The sequence below is a fragment of the Equus quagga genome, chromosome 5, assembly GCF_021613505.1.
Source record: "Equus quagga isolate Etosha38 chromosome 5, UCLA_HA_Equagga_1.0, whole genome shotgun sequence".
Classification (NCBI taxonomy): Eukaryota; Metazoa; Chordata; class Mammalia; order Perissodactyla; family Equidae; genus Equus; species Equus quagga.
The window spans coordinates 40,901,220-40,920,826 of record NC_060271.1 but is presented as its reverse complement, the minus strand read 5'-3'; the positions used below and the strand labels follow the sequence as shown (position 1 = coordinate 40,920,826).

Below are 19,607 nucleotides of genomic sequence, written 5' to 3'. Positions count from 1 at the left end.
TTTATAGTCCAATAATCTTACTTTGAAGATCAAAAGAATTATATAAATGGCTGACTAATTATTCCTTATGATGCTTTGGTGCGTCTCTAGGCAGTGTTAGTTCCATTTTACAGATGAGGAAGCGGACACAGGGAAGGTGCGTAACTCTCTGAAGGTCACCGAAGGAGTTGGTGACTGAGTTAGAATGAAAGCGAGCTCATCTTTAGCTTTGATTCCTGATTACCACCTTCTGAGAGTTTACTTTCCTCCTCATAAGAATCATGTATCTTTAAAATGAGGGTGAGAGAATCCTATCCCTTTTCCTCCTTCTCTTCATGTACTTTTTAGCTTTCTGAAGTTTCACTTGTAGTCTTTAGATGTTAAATGAATTTCTAGGTAATCCCTGGGAAAGAAGGATGCCAAACCACTTACGGGCTGGTAAAAACCCTGTCCATTACAGTCTCAAAGCAGAGCACTCACTTTCTGTTTCCAGCAGCTTCCAGTAAGTGGGCCCACGTCACACGCACTGGCCCAGTGATCATAGCGTTGTAGGAAGCGCTGCCATATTTGATTGAATTTAGCCGTTCTGGAATGACGTGTGTATGAAGTCGTCTCTTGCATTACTGTGGCCTTTATTAGTGCTAATGCATTCTGACATTACAGGTGTAGCCTTGGCTCTCCCAGAAAGGGCAAGGCTGCTCTTACCAAGCTTGAGAGCAGATTTCATGAAACTGTTATACGGTGAAACCAGTGTTCACATTTAGTTAATAAGCAGAGTAAGGGAAATGCTTTTATAGAAAAGAGAGCCAAGTGACAGAAGCCTATCCTAATTCCTCACCCAGCGTTGTTTCAAAAAGTGGATCAATTAGTATTATTCTCCTGCAGAGAACGAGGGCCAGTGGATAGAAGGTTCAGGAAAGTAGATTTCAACTCAGTTTAAAGAAGAACTCCTGAAAATGACTTGACAATCTCTTAGGGAATGAGTTCTCTGTTCATAACCATTCAAGTGGAGGCTCACTGGTCGTTTGTCAGGGTTGTTGAAGAGGGGAGTCCTAGACCATGCGTGGGACCGGGTGGCCTAATAGCGCTTTTGGCTTCGCTTCTTGTCCAAGATTGTAACAGCAAAGGCAGCATTTTTTCTTGTTCTGCTTGGTTTTTTTAAGTGCCTGGTTTACTGTGAGGACTCAATGAATGCTTCGTAACTATTCATTATTTAATCTTTGGCTTCCTGCTTCTTAATCTAACTTGAATAAAAACTGTTCTTGTTCAGTTCAGGAAAGCCACTATCTCTGACACCCTCCTAGAATGAGTCATTCTGTAAGCCATATTTAGATGGCCATCGAGATCCATATGAAAACAAAACAAAACACTTTAAAACTTTTGGCTTGGAATTACATAAAAATGGGTTATATATTTTCTTGCTTTATTCTGCGAAGTATCCAGAATATAATTTAATCCTGAAGACTCAGTATTGTCATTTTAGATGTAAATGTTTATATTGTGTTGTGAGTGCAGCTCTGTTTTCAAAAACTGTTGAAATATAGATATATTGTGTGTTTGCCTCCACCTGTGCTAAATGACCCCACTCATAAAGTTTTTGAATTTTTATTTGCTTTTCATAGATGTTTCTCTCTTGGCATTTGTTGCTAGGCCTTTTTCTCCATCTGGTCTTTGTTTTGTAAGTATCTCTCTACTAGCTGGCTTGTTTTCCCTTTCTCATTTGCAGTTTTTAATCTTCCGTGATGTGGATACCGGATAACTAACCTTGTATATAAAATAAATAGTAAATGGTGTGAGTAGACCTTTGCTATGTGTAAAATATATGGCATTTGTCATTTATTTTTTGGCAGCAGTGATTTGTTCTCCCTTTCTGTCTCTCCTTCCTTCTCCCTGTTGGTTTTCTCCTTTTTTTGGATTAGATGAGACTAGAGAGCTGAGCTCCACAACAGTTGAGTCCTGTCCTTGACCCTCCTTGACCTAAGCCCTATCCCTTGCCTGGGTACCACAGGCTCCCTCACGGAATCAACTTAGAAATTATAAAATGGCATGCTATAGTGTCCAGAAGGTCGTCTGTTTAAGCCCTTATTTTACAGAAATGAAGGAATCTGAGGCTCAGAGCTGGGATGTGAGAGGCTGCGTTTCAGGACACTTCAGTGTCAGGGTTGGACTCAGTGCGTTTTCTTCCCTGCTACTCTGCCAGGTTCTGTTCCCTATGAACTTTGAGCAAAACGTGTGTGAATGAGGAACTAGACGGTTTGTGGAAGGTAAAACGATGGAGAAAAATTCTCTGATGGCTATGGGCATGTTCAGAATTAAAGTACATAAACCAAAAAAGGTTTCTGTTTGTTGCAGTGTCTTGGCTGTGTTTGCACTCAAGGTTGATATCGATATTGTAGGAGAAGCTTTAATCCTTTCATTCAAATTTACAAGAAATGCTGTTTCCTTTTAGTTAAAAAAAAAAGTCCAAGAGAGCATTTGATTTGAGGAACCAAAAGTCTAGAAAATGTATCCGGGAGTCCTCGTCAATTTGGGGCATAATGAAATATAAAAAATACTCAATAAAAGCTCCTTTATTACTTTAACTGTTTAAATGTGGAGTTTTTAGCCATCAGGTTAATGTTTTGGTATCATTTTTTTATTTGATTGTGAGCACTTTTCCAGGTAGCTCTGCCACTCGAGCGCTAATCAGATTCCCACAGATGAATGGTGCTAGCTGTAGCCTGACATCACCGCGTTTTTGCTTCGACATTATTTTATTTGGTTTTCCTGTAAAAGTTAATAACTCTGTGTCCATGTGTTTAGACAGGCAAGAAGAGAGAGAGAAAGAACAATGAGCAGAAAACGATGATCAATGTCTTAGGAAGCTTTTGCCAAATTGAGGAAATGTAGGGATTTTTGTAATTTCAAAGTATTTTACCCTATGAGCGGGGTGTGGAGCATCAAGAAGGTTGCAAAGCAAGATGGTAATTCATAATCCTTCAGATAACAAAAGGTCAATTTCTGCCTGTTTCCTAGACAGAGCTGGAAGGAATTAGAAATGAGTTACCGTTGATTTAGAGGAGGAGGGTGCTCAGTAGAACTGATTTGCTGCATGGTGAGAATTATTTAAATTTTGTATTAATTGTAAGTAAATCATGTGCTCATTTTAGATGACCAAGATTGGTAAGAACATCAGATGTAGGGCATAAAGACCCTCCTTTTTAACTTCCCCTTAGAGGAGGAGGCCTGTAAAGAAAGCCTCATTGCCAAGATGGCTCTGGTGTCTGGTAGGCCTTTATCGAATCATTGATTTATTTATCATTATTACTTTTTCTCCCCAAAGTCCCAGTACATAGTTGTATATCCTAGTTGTAAGTCATCAGGTTCTTCGATGTGGAATGCCACCACAGTATGGCTTGATGAGTGACGTCTAGATCCTCGCCCAGCATCCAAACCAGCGAACCTCGGGCTGCCAAACTGCAGCCTGCAAACTTAACCACTGGGCCTGGGGCTGGCCCCTGGAATCATTTATTTTTGAAAGTGTGTTTGTTTGTTGGTAGCTGTGGTTGCTAATAGTAGGAAGGTTTATGATGTTTAGTGAAAAGTTACTGGGTGGCACAAACCGTGATGATTACCATTTGCTACTTCTGTGTGCTTTGGATTTCCTTGCTGAGCTAAAAATTTCTAAATTGGGGTTTATCAGAGAAGGCGGTTGGAGTGATCTCTCTTCATTCAGTTTCTCTTCCAAACTTACATCTTGGTACTGTGGATACAAATCTGGCAATGGGTATGAGAATCAGTTCCACAGCCCTTATTTCAGTGCCTTTGAAAGATGTGTAAAAAGAGTGATGACTGTTTCGTCGTCTGTGTCAGGGGCATAGCTTGTCTTGCTTCCCTCTGCCATATTCTTTGTTTTAATAAGTTACTCTGAAGTCATCTACAGAGGTGCTGCCTGTGTTAGATACTGCTTTCTTAGAAAACAGAACCTGGCCGATAGCTTATTTCATGTGAGGTACATCTGACACCCTGCTTATTGCCAGAGTTGTTTCAACTGGTCTTCCTGTCTTGATGGATAACTGATTCCTGTCTACTCTCTGGGGCATGTGTGCTTGATGAGGAGGGTGATCTTTCTTGAGAGGAGCTGATTTCATTTGACCATTTGGATGGAAACAGTTCCTAATCACTGTCATCTTACTGTGAATTTGAAGATTTTTGAGTCTGCCAGATTACTCTGTTATGAATCATACTTTTGGAACCCGCACTTTTTTCCCTTAGGCCACAGAAGAATCTAAAATGGCAGGAACTAGGACTTGGTGGTCTTCTGTTAGTAGCAGGTCTTAATTGTTTACTGCCTTCTGCTTTCTGGTGGATCTAAAGGTGATTTAAAGGCTTCTCACATTTGTCATTTTATTTTTGTGTGTGTGCAAAATATTTTAAATAACATACTATCCACTTAAGCAATATCTACCCTAGAGGCCGAGGCAATGGCAGATTAGCTTGAAGCGGGTCCAGGTGGGCCTAGCTGAAAATTCCTCTGTTTTTTCTTTCCTTTCCTTTTTTTTCCAAAGGAGTACAAATTAGTAGATTAAGAGGGAATACTACATGCGGAGAGGGAAGATCAAGTATAAAAGCAAAAAAGTATAGTAGGATGAGACCATTGTGTCCTCTTTGGTCTTTGGCATAGCATGAAGGAAAGTGTTAGGTATACTTATTTCTATTTTTTAAAAAATTTTCTCTCTCCTTTTTTACCACTGTCCATCATCTATTTGCTCAATCCCAATGTACGTATATAGTGGTATCAGAATGTTTAACCTGTGCCCCCGCGGGAGACAACGGTATTAACTAGAGTGGAGTGCTCGTGTATACATAGCTCCCTTAGTCCTCAGTCTTAAGTCTCATTTCCCAAGTTGCTTAGGTAAATTTACCCCCACTGTCTTCAGTGAAAGTTATATCATACATCTGTCACACAGATTATTTTTGTTATCAATTTATACTCCCCTTATCCATTTCTCCCACCCCTCAACCCCCGCATCTGGCAACTACCAATCTATTCTCTGTATCTACGAGCTTTTTTTTAAGATTCCATGTATAAGAGAGATCATAAGGTATTTGTCTTTCTCTGTCTGACTTACTTCACTTAGCATAATGACCTCAAGGTTCAGCCATCTTGTTGCAAGTAGCAAGGTTTCCTTCTTTTTTATGGCCGAATAATATTCCATTGTATATGTATATACTACAATTTCTTTATTCATTTATACATCGGTAGACATTTAGGTTGTTTCTATATCTTGGCTATTGTAAAGAATGACATGTTTGTCATTTTAAATTCTTTCTTGGTATCTTTTGGATTTGAACTATTTCAAGCCTATGACTACTCTTTTGATATTCAAATCTATTTTGTAACGTTTAGTGTCTCTCCAGTGTTTTTGTAGGATGTCTGGTAGGAGTGTTAGTGACTTCTCAAAGGTTTTAGTTTTGTGCTGTGCGTGGGGAGATGGTAGACAGAATTTCTTGATCCAGAACTCATCTTCCTTGGAATCCGGGAGCCCGTCTCATTGCCCTCAGAGCAGAAGGTACTAAGCCATCATGAAGGGGCCCTGCCCTGCACCACCTGGTGGTCATCCCCAGTGATGACTTAATATTTGAAGGTATCAAGATCCCTGACATAATCTTTCTTCATCCCCTTCCTAATCATCTCATGTCTCAATAGTGCATGACCAGAGAGTTACCAATCTCCATCTGGCCCCGACTTCAAAAGAAGTGGGAACTGTAGCAGTGTTTCATCTACTGAGCATCTGAAGGTACTGGAGTTTAGGAGAGGTAACCTTTAGCAAGCATAAAATTCAACCTGTGGTAGAGAGAAAGGGACTAAGAAGTAGAAGCAGTGGTATCATTAGTAAGGTCTTGGGGACTGTATGGTACATATTTTTAGTGTTGGAGTCACCAGCCACCGTCACTGAGTGAGCTCACAGTTCTCTTAGGGAGCATCTTGGACACTGAGTCATTACATTCCTTTGGAGTGATTCAACTCAACAGCTTGACACCTTCATTAATTTTACAACACGGAGCCTGGCTGCTCTCTGCTTCCTCTTTAACAGTGCAGGGAAATTAGAGAATTATAGAAAATATAAAACCAAGGGAAACTAGAAGAAGGAGCTGTCAAGGAGCTGTTGAAAGACATCATGTTAAGAAATTGAACTCCTTGCCTTTTCTTGGTATCTCCTGGGACCAAGCACCCAACTCTTGCCACACGTCTCTGGCACATAAACCTTTTATTTCTGTTCCTGGCACATCAGGCGAACCTCCGACTTACAGCCAGCTCGTTTGCCTTCTTTGCTGAGGTCACTGCTACCGTGATCCGTGTATAATGGCATTTTCCTCCTCTTTTCAGTATGGAGGCTATTACAGTTTCTTCTCTAAACAGGACTTCAAACAATTTGCTGCCAGTTGGATTTCAAAGCCAGGGAAAAGGCAAATGTCATCCTTTTTTCCTCCCCTCTTTGGGTAACTGCTTTGTTGGTTGCATCAAAAATTAGAGGGGCTGCTATCTAAATTCAGGTGGGGATGCATGGGGACAAGGCATTTAAATTTGCTTTTCTTTCTCCCTGAAGGAGAAAAATCCTTTTCCTTCTCAACCTTTCCTAAAAAGGAACTTTGATCTTCTCAACCCAGAAGCAAGGGTTTTCATTTCCTCTACGGCAAGTATGTGCACTACAGCTCTTTCTGTGGCGTAGTGACAGTCGACCTCCGCGTCAGCAGCTCTGCTTTTCAAGCTTTGCTACTCAACTGCACCAGTTCCCTTTGGGCTGGAGATTGGCACCCAGAGTACTCTCCAAAGTCACCCTCGTGTCTCTAAAATCACCGTCACTTGATATTAAACAGTGCATATTGGCTTAAGATGCATTTTATTTCCACATGCATTTCTGGAAGAACTAGTTTACTAAAATAACAAAACAATGACGTTCTGACAAGCAGTTCATGCAATATTTTTAATAAGGGCCAAGAAAAATTTAAATGCAGAGATATTTCACTTTGAAAGGTAGTTTTTGTGCATATGACGTTGCCACTTTTCATAAAGGCTTTTACTACATATATCAATGTGTTTTAAGAGAGACTAGGGTCAATAATGCATGCTTTGGAATTCCCTAAATACAGATTTACATAAGAGACCTTAAAAATATTATGTTCTATCATGTCAACTCTTGTGCACTTCTACCAGAGATATTTTATTTCTTTAATGTGAAAAACAAAAGGACAGAGGAAAGTAAAACAAAGGAAATTAGAGCCCGCAAGCTTAATTAGTATAGGGTTGTAACCCAAATCAACAATGGGAAGGACACAATGACAAAAACCAGGAAATTCCAAGTTGAAAGAGAGGCTCCTTCCTTTAACTCCTTGAGTGCCAGGGCACTTGCTAGCACGCTCCTTACCCAGGTGCAGGAGACTGGCTCAAGTACAACTCACTGTCTTTATTTTTGAACTTCCTGGCTTCTGTTGACTTTCCCTTCTCCTTTCCCCCCTTGATGTAAATGAAACATACCTTTGTGTCTGTGTGTTAATTGTAGATAAACGGGCTAAAAGTACCTCTTGATTTTGTAACCCTCAGAGAGGGAGAAAGAATAAAAAAAATTCCTGTCACTGTCATCTGTTCATTTTTAATGAGCAATTTTAAAAAATTGAAAATAAAAGAGGAAAATGAATAGGTGTTGAACCAGCCCGTGATATGTAAATGCCAACTAGTAATTACTTAAAACCTCAATTTTCATTCTGTTTCATCTTGCAAAACATTTCATTTTGCCTGAGTGAAAACACTTCATTTGGGCTGTGTGAGTTAGCGGAGCGGCCGCCTCTAGCCTGCCTGTCCGCCAGCTCCGGCTAGGGGGCACTTTGGCTCTGTGCTTCGGCTGCCTGAACGCTGTGTCCACCTCAAGGTTATTCCCCCTCTTGCCATTCCAGTGGTTTTGCTCCGAGCGTTCAGTGGCGCCCCTCCCCCCTACTCCCACTAGTCTGGTTTCGGGGAGCCTTACTCCTCCTTGTCCTTGCAGAGGATCGTATTGAATTTTGGCTGACCGAGCCTTCCGATGCATATTAACTTTCCTCTCTTACCTGCCTGCTAGACCCTCGGCTTCCCTGAGTGGCATTTCACACTCGGAAAGCAGCTTTCCGCTGGTCTCCATTTACCTCCTTGAGATTTCAAACACCAAATAGTCTCTGTTTTTTGTTTATTGCTTCTTCCTTTTATTCTGTCTCTTCAGTTTGGTGGCTGGGGCAGCTCTCGTGGATGGAAGCTCACACACCTTTGCCCTCCTGCCACACTTAGAATGATGAGTCTGACATTTCTCTTCTTTTGCATGCTCATAGATTTTCGTTTACTCTGGTTTAGGATCTGACACCTTTTGGATGTATTCATGTAGCACCTTGGAATGTGGCTTGTGAAATGCCTCTGCTTCCAGGGTGACTACCCTCCTCAGTCTGTTCCCTGGCTAAAAGAGAGCATGTAGAATTAAGAATGGAGAGCCTGGGATTGTGAACTGCAGATTAGAGAGGACTCTGGATGCAGAAAACCAGAATTATGTTGTCCTAGGACCCTGCATCCGAGAGTGCTTTGCCTGGAATCTCAAGGAACACGGCCTCTTTAGTGAGATATATAGCTTCATAATTAGCCCGTTGCATTTTTTCACGAGTGCTAGCATCAGCGTTCTGCGATGTGTTTCTCTGATTAACAGCTGCTTTGCAACTATTTCCTTGTGCCACCGATGACCATATTTGTCAAGGAACTCCTGACAGAGTACTGATTTCTTACTAAAATGCAGCATTTCTGTTTGAAGAGGGTTCTCATTCTTGGCAGTGCCCAGCTTTTAAAGTCAGTCCTCGTTAAAACTCGAGTTGGCTTTGGTCTAATGCTTGTTAACCGGAGTCTGGGTATCTATCTACTTTAGAGTATGCGTGTAGGAACCTTTCACAGGCAATTTAATCTTCCAAGCAGCGCACGTGTAGTGGTGCAGGGTTGGAATGGGGTTTCAGGCCCGCATGTCGGTCGTTTTCTTTTGCCCTCTAGTTGTGATCTCTCTGGGTTGAAAAGTACTTGGCTTTGGTTGTTAGTTTCATTAATTTTTGAATATTTTGAATATTTTAAAATGGCTAATGAATGCCCACATTTTAGGAGGTAGATGTGTATGTAGCACACAGGAGTGCTGGAATTGGTGACATTCCAAATAAGTGTCACTGGAGACAATGCATCAGGTTTACACGTCAGGTGCAAAGTGCTAAGGCTCCCTCAAACCCCAGGTTCGTTATTAGGCAAGCTCCGTTCTCCCCTCCTCCTTGTGCAGAAAATAAAGTGTGCGTTCTGAAGATTACAGCATGCAGGTCTTTTGTAGGAAGGTGGAAAACACATAGGAAGCATCTCTTCAGAGAGGACTGTCAGGAACCTCGATTCTTCTCACCAGGGATTACTTATCCTACACAATGCATTTAACAGCACATAGTTCATCGCAGATAGCCCCGGAGTATACTGTATTCCATTGATTTATACAGTTACAAATCCTGTCTCTCAAACACAGATCTCTCTCAATTGGCCAATCATCTTGGATCCAAAGGTGTTTTTCAACCTAAAGCCCCCCCTTTTTCCTGGTTTGCTGGCAGTCCCTCCAGTGTAACCATTGCAAAGGCAAGAATTTACTCCTTTTCTTCACAACCTCAGTTTTACCTCTAGCTTTAAGTGATAAATAGTGAAAATTACCAGATTTCCCTAAAATTGTGGAGTTGCTGGTGGCAGGATTTTATTTTGCTTTTAGGGGGAGGAAGGCAGAAGATAGGGTCACAGGAATAGGGGTGGTGAGGAACTCTGCTTCTGTTTTCTTCTGAGTTCATCATCTTTATTTTTATGAAACCAACTACTAGTAATCTGAGATGCGCTCATTAAGAACTCTCTCAGTGCAAGAAGAGGGGAAAGGAAAGCCATTTCCATATTTATCATGGACTCAACAGCAAGTGGCTTCAACAAGGCCATCAGGTGCTTTGCACGAGAATTTTCCCTGGCTTGCTGCACTCCCACAACATGTGCAATAAAGTTCCCGTCTCCGTTTTACATCTTTGACATTGAGGCGGAAGATTTGGCCTGAATTTATGTAATTTAGTTGGGCACAAATATAACCCATGAATAGTCACATTCATCTCCTAATTAGAAAATCAAACGATAATACAGGACAGGCTGCAGGCACCCCATCATTTCATCCAACAAAAGCGTGTTGTGTGTGTTGGACCTCTGCAGAGGAAGGAGTTGAATTGCTTCATGAAGTTAATGAAAAGTGTCCAACAATAGGTGAATGAAAGATGCAAACCGAGTGCACTGTCAGTTATTTAGTGTGTTAAAATCTTTGCATTATGGGTAAGGGTTTCTGGGAAGTCTTTTACCGTCTGTGTATGAATTGTAGAGCTTATAAAATTCTAAATTGGACAGGCCTTTTTTCCTCCCATGGCAGTGCCACTTGCTCATGTGGAGGGAGGAGAAGGGTAGAGAGTAGCTGAAGAAATAATTAGTGAAAGGAGGAGAGAGGTTTTCATATGCTCACACTTACATGTAGCTGCTTAGCTGGGTATCTTTCTTATTCAGCACATTATGTTGGGGCTATTAAGTTTGGATGCTTTATATTTTTGCATCTGGCGTAGTGATATCGATGCTGTTAAATATGTGATTTGCCTGTCGCCTGCGTTTTCAGACAAAGATCAAGGGGAACATAAACAAGCCCCAAATATACTTTATGTAGGTGTTTGGCAGTATTATTTTATATGGCTTGAAATTAGTGAATGGAAACTTTAAAAGAAATTGTTCATATTTTTGCAAGTTTGAAGTGTGCCGGGACTTTGTCAAATTCCCGTTAAAATAAATATGTCAATTTCATCTCCCTTCCAAATTCATTTATCTTGCTTTTTTAAAAGGTGTTTTCTACTTTACCTGATGTTTAAATTGGATTCGCTCGTTTATGCTGTTCTTTGCTATATCCCCCACGTTTTTCTTAAATGAATTACTAATGACAGAGCACTCCATCATTCCCTCTCTACAGCCACTTTAAGGAAAGCATGGTGATCTAAACCTTTTAACCTATTAAAGATGATTTTTCCCAATTGAATCAGACCCACCACAGGTGTAATAACTAATCATTTAAACTACACCTGCTATTATGTATTTTTAAGCCATTATGCGTGTTGGATAGATGATAATTCATGTTTATTGCATTGTCCGATGGATCCGTTTTGCCTACACTAGGCTGATTAATGTATTTAAAGAAATAAGAGATGCAATTTTAAAAAAAAATTGATGGAATGCACCAAGCACTGCATTGAGTGCACCATTAAACCCATCAGAACTTTGCTCTCTGACCAGAAATGCATATACCAAGGATTATATTAAAAAAGCAAGGTGAAACCTGTGCATTTTAGTGATGGGATTCTGTTTTCTTTCTCTGTCATGGAAAATTTTGGAAGGATGAAGGAAAGGTTTATGCTTCTATGGGTAAATGAGAGGAGGTGTGCTGTTAGCATTTACTGCTTAAGACCTGCTCATTCACATTTCCTTGGACCCCTGGTACACACACCACAGCTGTGTAACACAAAGGCCACAGTTGTCTTGTGTGTTGAAGGTGTAGTTTTTCTCCAAGTGAAGAACGATTATCCCTGAGCCATCTGAGCTGTGCAGATGGGCATTGACCCTGTGGGCCTGTGATTGTGTACTTGTCCGGTCTCTTTCCAGGGCTAGGCCTCTCTTTCTTTAGTTTTTCTCCTTCCTCCTTTCACCACTTCCCCTTCCCACTTCTCCCTTTTCGTTTCCTTCTGCGTTGTCCTCTTGTCGAGTTGCCTTCTTCTCCGCTCCCTTTCCCTCCGTCTCCCCATTCCCTTTTTTTTTCTCTTCTTTCTTTCCCCTCTCCCATCTCTTCATTAAAATGCATCCGTTTTATAGATATTTGTCAGATTTTTCTTGATTTTGGTGCAACTTGAGGAGATCTGGTTGAAGGGCTACGGGTGCGGGTATGTAGTTTTGGGGTTGTAGAATCTCGAGCGTTGATTTTTCTCTAGTCCAGAACTGGTTGGTTATCCTTGTGGTTCATGGTGGTGGTTAATATGTTAGCGGTGTTGGAGAGATTATAACCCCTCTCAAGGACCACTTGTGTGTCTTACCGTTCACAGGCCGAAATCTGAAAGTCTGGGACACCTGAGTTCATCCTTTAGGGAGAATGTTTTGGCAAGCCTCCCATAGACAGATTATGTGGAAAATATTTATGAGAATTGCCCTGGCCTTTTGTTTTTCTTTCTGATTTACCCTCATATCTTTTGTTACCAGAGAAGTCTGTCTGGTCTCAACATTAAATTCATATAAAATATGAGGAGAGTATTTGTGACTTGTATTCCATTTGTCCCAGGACTTTCTGTTTGAATCTTTCTATAACTACTACCCTTACTTTGAAAGATCTTAAGAAACTTCTTTATATTTGGCCCCTTAGAAATTTTTCTTTCAACAACTTATGAGTGAACTGCAGGGCCTGTTGATTTTACTTATAAGACCCTGTTATTCTTTTGGTTTTGTTGGGATGAATAATGCCAGTTATTTAAAAAAGCCCCTTTCCTATCTGGGGCAGGTTGGCATTTCCCACCTGTTGGATAGAGAGGTGTCTGGGACAGAGAGGAGACAAGTGGTGTGCAAATGCACCTTTGTGTGTGCTGAGTGATGTGAAGGTTAATACCTTTGTCAGTTTTCCTTCCACCCCCTTCTTGGCTTATTCGTAGTTATGAAGATTTCGTTAGGTAATATCATTACCAGAGGTAGGTAGATAATCTGTCAGTCTGTCAGTTTTAGCCATGAAACCCCGAACTTTGTCCTTTGAAGGCTCTTCAAAATTCAGCTCCACTGCGTAAGAGGGACGAGTGTGAGTGGCTGTGTGTGTTGTCTCTTATATAATCCTTCCCGACGGGTGTATGCTCAGCACTTTGCTAGGCTATGTAGAGGCAGCATGGTCTCTTCCTTTTAGATGCTTGCAGTGTAGTTGGGGAGGCAGCCTGAACATTAGAAGACAGTATAATTATGTCTTCAATTATATGGTACACACTACAAGCATTGAAGAATTTAAGAGAATAGGGAGATCGGAGATGGCTTGCTTACTTAGGGAAGGCTTCGAGGAGTTAGAACAGGCTATAAAAGGGCTGTGCGGATGTGTGTGTGCATGTGCATAATGTTTAGACAGGTAGAGGTGGGGAAGGAAGGCCTTCTAGAAAAAGGGCATAGCATGGGCACAAGTGTAGTGACACGGAATGAGCATGGCCAGGAGAGGGCTACCTGCTGAGGAGTATGAAGAATTGGCTCGCATGGGGAGAACAGGAAAAGATTTTTGGAGGTCTTGAAAACTAGGCTGAAGGGATTAGATTTGATAGAATCAGATACAGGAAGCCAATGAAAGCAGGGAACCGACACAGTCTTTCATTTAGGTAGATTTTAAATGTGAGAAATAACTGGTTATAAATTTGACCACACTAGTGTGCTTATTTCTATGGACCTGGGATAAACTTGTAGGATTTTTAATCTTGAAATTCAGGCTATTGACTGTTTACTTTTCTTCTCTGTTTTTTCTCCCCTACCAGATTGCCACAGCAGTGAAGTTTCTACAGAATTCCCGAGTCCGCCAGAGCCCACTTGCGACCAGGAGAGCATTCCTTAAGAAGAAAGGTACAGGTTTCCTAGGGCCAGGCCGAGTGGCCTGCAGAAAGGGACTGGGGACAGGGCCAATGGAAGCCATAGTGCTGGTAATAGGATCTCCTATGGCTGTTCCACTAGTGTAGGGATGGGGGTGAAGGGAGCCCCCCAGTGGAAATGCAGGCTTCTTTCCTTACAGTGTAGCAGAGGGATGATACGATTCGGATAATTGAGCACCAGATGTAAGGCCAACAGCTCAGCCCAGGACAGCCTGGCACAGGCAGTGTCCAGCAGCAGAAGAGGCCCACTGGATAAGACTGGAGGACTTCTACTTTCTGGTCCATTCTTCTGATAATGACCCTGGCTGCAGAATGGCTGGCTTAAGTTGAGGTTAGGAGGTCAGCTGCTTCAGTAAAGAATGAGGAAGAAAGAAATGAAGGACGAGGGAAATGAGATGACCAAACAAGGTCAGATTAAGGCCAAGCTTGGGATCGGTCTGATTTACAGATTGAAGTGGTAAATTACTGGTTTTATGGTATTTCTATAAACAAGGTTAAATGGATCTTGACAAATTCAATATTGTCCGAAGCAGATAGAATCTATCCTGACTTTGTTGAAATTTAGGATTTTTTCTTTTTTGTAAAATACAAAAAAATCCCCAAACAAACAAAAAGAAAAATCGGACTTTTTATTCTCTGAACCTTCAATTTTCTAGAAAGCTAAGAAGTTGTTTAAAGGTCCTTTTACACCATGAGGGAGGAAAGTGAGTTTTCTTTCCCTCTAAAATAAAGCTGTTTTTCCTTTAGGAGCTGGAATGTCAGCCTCAGAAATTCTGGGTTTTGAGCTTTAAGTCATTTGTGGCTAGAATAGAAGATGGAGTGGTTTGGTGGTATTTCCTAGGTCTGCTCAATGGTATCCCGCCGAATTGATGCTGTAGGACTGTGTCCCAGGGCTGCACTCACAGCCTTTCATTCACAGGCAGCTGTTCAGAGGCAGCCTCAAGGCCGGTGCCTGTGACTGAGTTGATGAGGGGCACTGTGTGCTTGCTGGCGGCATCAGCTCGCCCCCCATCAGTAGGAGATTATTAAAATTTGGAGTGTGTTGGCCAGCCTCTCCACTTCACAACCATCATGCCACAAAAGAGTTTTTCCTTGAAATATGTGTACCTATGGGGAGTAATTAATCATAAAAGCTTGGGGATTTCAGCTCTCTCATCAAAGCATTGAAGCTGGGGAAAGCTGAGCCTAAAAGCTGTGCTGACTACCCAGGGTAACCTGAGACAAAATCTATGGTTGCCGAGAGATCCTTCGCCCCAGTATATTGTGCAATATTATAACTGCCTGATCTTCTCTTCCACTGACAATGACCAGTTATTCCTCATTTTCTCTCAAACGCAGCTGGGTTAGAATTTCATTTGCAGAAGGTATTTAGAGCAATTTAGAGACAAATGTCTCTGGTGTTTGCTCGGCACTTCCCCACCGCAGGCTTTGCTGAGCAGTTTTAGTATCAGGAGCTCCATCTAATCTGTTTAATTTTAATAAATCCCTGACTGGGAGAGGGAGAGAAAAAAAAAGAGAGAGAGAAGCTCTGGACCAAATAATACTTCTTTTGAGTTAGTTGGGTAATAATTACTGTAGAGAGGAAACTGTTTTGTGCAATTATTATTTGTTGCTCCTTAAAAAAAAATTGATTAATTCATCTGAGAGTGTTTACCCTGTGCCACACCCTGTTCTAGGGACTGAGGATTTAGCAGAGGACAGGACAGACAAAATCCCTGCCCTCTCAGAGCTTAGATTCTAACGGAGGAAGGCAGACGGTTAACAAAGGAAAAAATGAAATATGTAGTATGTCAAATGGCGAGTGCCATGGAGAAAAACAAAACTGGGCACGTGGGGTTGAGGAATGCCAGTGTTGGTGTGGGAGTGAATTGCACTTCTAAACAAGGTGATTAAAGCCTGTCTGTCTGAGAGGGTAACATGTGAGCTGTGACCTGAAGGAGATGAGTATGTCTTGGTACAGAGTGGGTGTAATTCCTTCTTGACCCCTAATGTGGGTTAGAATTTTTAGAATTTTAGGCAGCAGGAAACTTGAGAGGCATCCTTCCTTTCTTCTTCTAAAGAGAACCACAGGAGTTTGCCCCATACTTAAACCCGGAATCACTGGACTTAATCACCCATCTCCATTATCCTCTAAAATGCTGCTTCAGTCAGTAATTATCTATTTCCGAGTTGAATCCCAATAGGGTAAGTTCTGGCGGGACCTTTTCTGGGCAGAGAATTCCAAGGTTTGATCAGCGTCTGGGGAAGAACAGCCCCTTAGTGGATTTAAACTTCACTTTTTAAATTTCTGGCTATTCCTTGGGTCAGGCATATACAATCAGCGTAGCTTGGCACTATCTCTGATGGAATGAGGGAGGAGGGGCTTTTGCAAAGGAGCACGCATCTACCCTGTTCCTAACAGTAGTTGGGAAGGAAAGAGTTGGCTCGCTGGACTTTGGCCGTGGGGAGGGACCAGAGTTCTGGCATCCTTATGTTGGTGTCTCCCCACAGGACTTATGCAGTGGTGGGTTTGGAGCGCTGGCTTTGGGCGAGCTCACAGCTACTGTCGTCTTGGCTTTTCCTAGCAAATGTCACTTCAGGGAATTGCAGTGGAGCACTGCCTTGAATTATAATCTTGACTTTCTTTTTTTTAATAAACATCTCTTTCCTGAAAAGGCAAATCCAATTTTGTTTTTCTTTTAATATTATTTAATATTTAATATAGAAATTGAGGTCCCTGTAGTGCATGTCAGTTCAATGGAAAATGAGGGTTACTTTAGGCGCATCAGCTGAGTTTGTTTTATTGTGAAACCACAGCCCGAAGCAGGGGCTGCATCCTGTCTCTGTTACTGACAGGTTAAATGTTGTGCTGTCTGATTTTGGGGGTCTGGGGAGGCCGGGGCAGTGAATAGAGGTGGGGAGTGAATGGGGTAGGCATCGAAGAGCATTGGTCTGCAAAAGTCTTTTTGTTTGTGTTTTTTTGTTTGTGTTTTTTTGAAATCTCTTTTGGATGCTTTAAAGTCAGAATATAGAGTCATTAATGAGAAACATGAAGTTATTAGAATCATTTATCATTTTCTTTGAAGTTTGGACTGCCATTTTGTGTAATTTACAACATTTCTTTCTTTTATCGGGATCTTTTTGGATGAAAGAAAAGCAGCTGTTCACCTTCGGAGTATTAGAATAAATGTTTTTGTTTTCCTTCCAACCAGTTGATTCTGCAGATGACACACCAATGGCAGAGTGTGTGTGGGGTTTAAGCCCTCATAGAACTGGCCTATATATAGAAGCAGTTCTTGCCAGGCACGCATCACATCTGGGGCTTTAAACAAGGCTGCAATCCAGGAGGCTAGAGTAACTTACGAACAGCGCAGAATCAGTCTGCAGTTAGAGGCCTGGACATTGTTGTCAGTAGGCTTATGCTGATTTGACATCCCATCCAACCACAAAATGTAGGAGGTAGTCTGCTTCCAAACGTGTTCGGCAGATTGAGTATGTAATGGGTAAAAGTGATGCCTGTTCGTGGTGGGTGAAAGGGGTAGATGAGTGGGGGAAGATAGAGTTGTCTCTTAGCTTACTCTGATATGTCTGTTGCAAAGTACGCTTCTAGGGAAAAGACAAATGCCATACACTTTTCTGTATAATCCTGCATAATGGGGCCTGGGTGGTGTTGGCTGACACTTTTGCTTATTGTGCCCTTCTCAAGTATATAAGCAAAGGGCTGTATTCTCCCTCATCTAATGACTAGTCCGGGGGGAAGGAAAACTAAACGATAAAACACACCACCATACTTTCTCATTCTAAAAGGTGAAGCAAGATCTTATCTTCTGTTCCTGGAAGCGGAACCCCCAGTAGCAAAACTGCCTCCTTGCTGGAAATGAACTTGAGGAAGAAACCTGATGGTCTCAACCTTGGTAGTGGGGTAGAGGTGAAGGGCTTCTCTCACTGGAGTATTTTAAGGGGGAGGAAATTCCTACACAGATTTCAATCTAACTCTCTTTTATTACTTTTCTTTTTTATCATTTATGTCCATTTCATGAGGTAGTTTGCATGTCCTTGAATGGAATCTCGTTACCATGAAAGCTTTTTTAGCATTGATTTCATAACAGTCTTAATTTAATAGCTCCGTCATTACTGAGAAGCTCTGGGAGTGGGGCCCTGGCTTTCCAGGTCACTGACCTTTTAATTACAAACCTTGTTCTGATGGCCAGGTTATCGACTGGACAGCTCCCAGCTTGTGCCCCCAGGATGAAAACGAAAATAACTGTTTCCTCCCCCATCTCCAGGAAAAAAAATTGTAACCTCATGTGTTTCTAAAATTAATTTTCTCCTTCAGCTTTACTTTATAATTAATTCTTTAATGTGTCTTAGTGAAGCCAGAAGTCTTTATAGCACTGTTTTTCCTAGAGCTTGGGTCCAGCAGATAGCATGGGGGCAGGATGGGGCAGGGAATGAAGATCTTGCCAGCTACTACCCCATGCTTGATTGTGGCCTGTTTCCTTATCGTCAGAAACTCCTGCAGCTGAGCTGGAAGGAATAGTGTTGGCTCTGAGGGGCTGTCTGGCCCTTCTGATTCTTTGTTAATGAGACATAGATTGTCGCATCAGTTTAGATTCAGTCCTTTATCTGCTGGAGTAATTGAGCCCTGTATATCCTGGACATTTTAAGAAGACGGTCCAGTTCTGAGAAAAGACACAGGTTGGATGATTGTTCTTATTGCATCTTACGTCTCTGTAGTCTGACGTGACTGGAGGAGACAAGTACCCTACACGAGGCGTTCTACTCAGTCATGAGTTTGAACTGAATAGGTTGGTCTAGGTTTTCTCTTACTGGCAATGAAGAGGGAGAGGAAAAGGAGAGGACAGTGGCCGGTAAGTAGGATGACCATTGGTTCCACTTTGCCCAGGACTGTCCTGGTTTTTAACACTGAAATTCCTATGTCCTGTGCAGCCCCTCAGGCCTGGGGGAACACCCTAGCAGTACAAGCCTTACTCAGGAGTAAGAGCTGTCAAGAGACAAAATGGGTATGTTTTTGGAAGCTAGAGGAAGAAGTCCACTAGCAATCAGTCCCCAGGAGTCCAGCTTGCAGTCGTGTGGCATCTGCCTCAAACACTGCCTGCTGTTATTCCCCCTGTCTCTGCCCTGATGTGGTCCAGTGCATAGAGCCCTTGGAGAAGGGAGGCCGTGCCCTGCAGGTGAATGAAGAGCTGCTAGTGCCAGAGCACAGACAGGGCTGTGTGTGGCAGCCGTGTGCTTGTTCCTGAGGATGATTGAGCATCTCCATCCATCTGTTGTGAACGGACCATCTTCCTTCCCTGCCAGTCTTGCATCTGCATATCCGTCACCTGCTGTTCTGGACCAGCCTATTCATCACACTGACTGGTGTTCCCCCCATCAATTTTCCTGCTCCCCTTGTTATCCAAACTTGTCTCGAACTCCACAGACTTTTCTCAGCATCCCGCATGAGAGCTACAGCAGCTAGACTAGCTGAACGCCTTGGAAATAGGGACGCCATGGCTTCTCCATTCAGAGGGGGAACCGATAGTACTTGCTCCCACAAGACGGCTGAATCAAGTAGATTCCTACACTTGACCCTACAATGTGGGGACAGTGGCACAGAGGAGCTTGGGGGGAAGAAAACAAAGCTCTTGTGGATTTATCCACTTGCTTTGAGGTTTTCCTTGAAAATGAAGAATGATTCTTCTTTTCTAAACTCATGTGCCTGTAACAATACTACAAAGAAAAGTGAGGTGACATTGTCATGTATGGTAGTATTGTTTTTAAGTTTTTTTTTCTTTTAGTTTTTGAAAAGGTAAGATATATACACAACTTCAAAAATTAAACAGTAAAGAAGGATGTACAGTGAAAAATAAGTCTTCCTCTCATCTCTCCTTGCTATCCCCCCACATCGACTTTCCCAGATGCAA

The 19,607-nt window shown here is 42.0% G+C and overlaps 1 protein-coding gene across 2 annotated transcripts in view; it reads left to right on the top strand.

Annotated features, from left to right (window-relative positions):
- Positions 1 to 19,607, top strand: part of PEX14 (peroxisomal biogenesis factor 14) — a 130,511-nt gene that overhangs the window by 37,125 nt on the left and 73,779 nt on the right. For both annotated transcript variants that reach the window (XM_046662722.1, XM_046662721.1), the window contains exon 3: positions 13,591 to 13,675. In XM_046662722.1, coding sequence (XP_046518678.1) covers positions 13,591 to 13,675 — 85 coding nt within the window. The remainder of the gene's footprint in view (positions 1 to 13,590; positions 13,676 to 19,607) is intronic.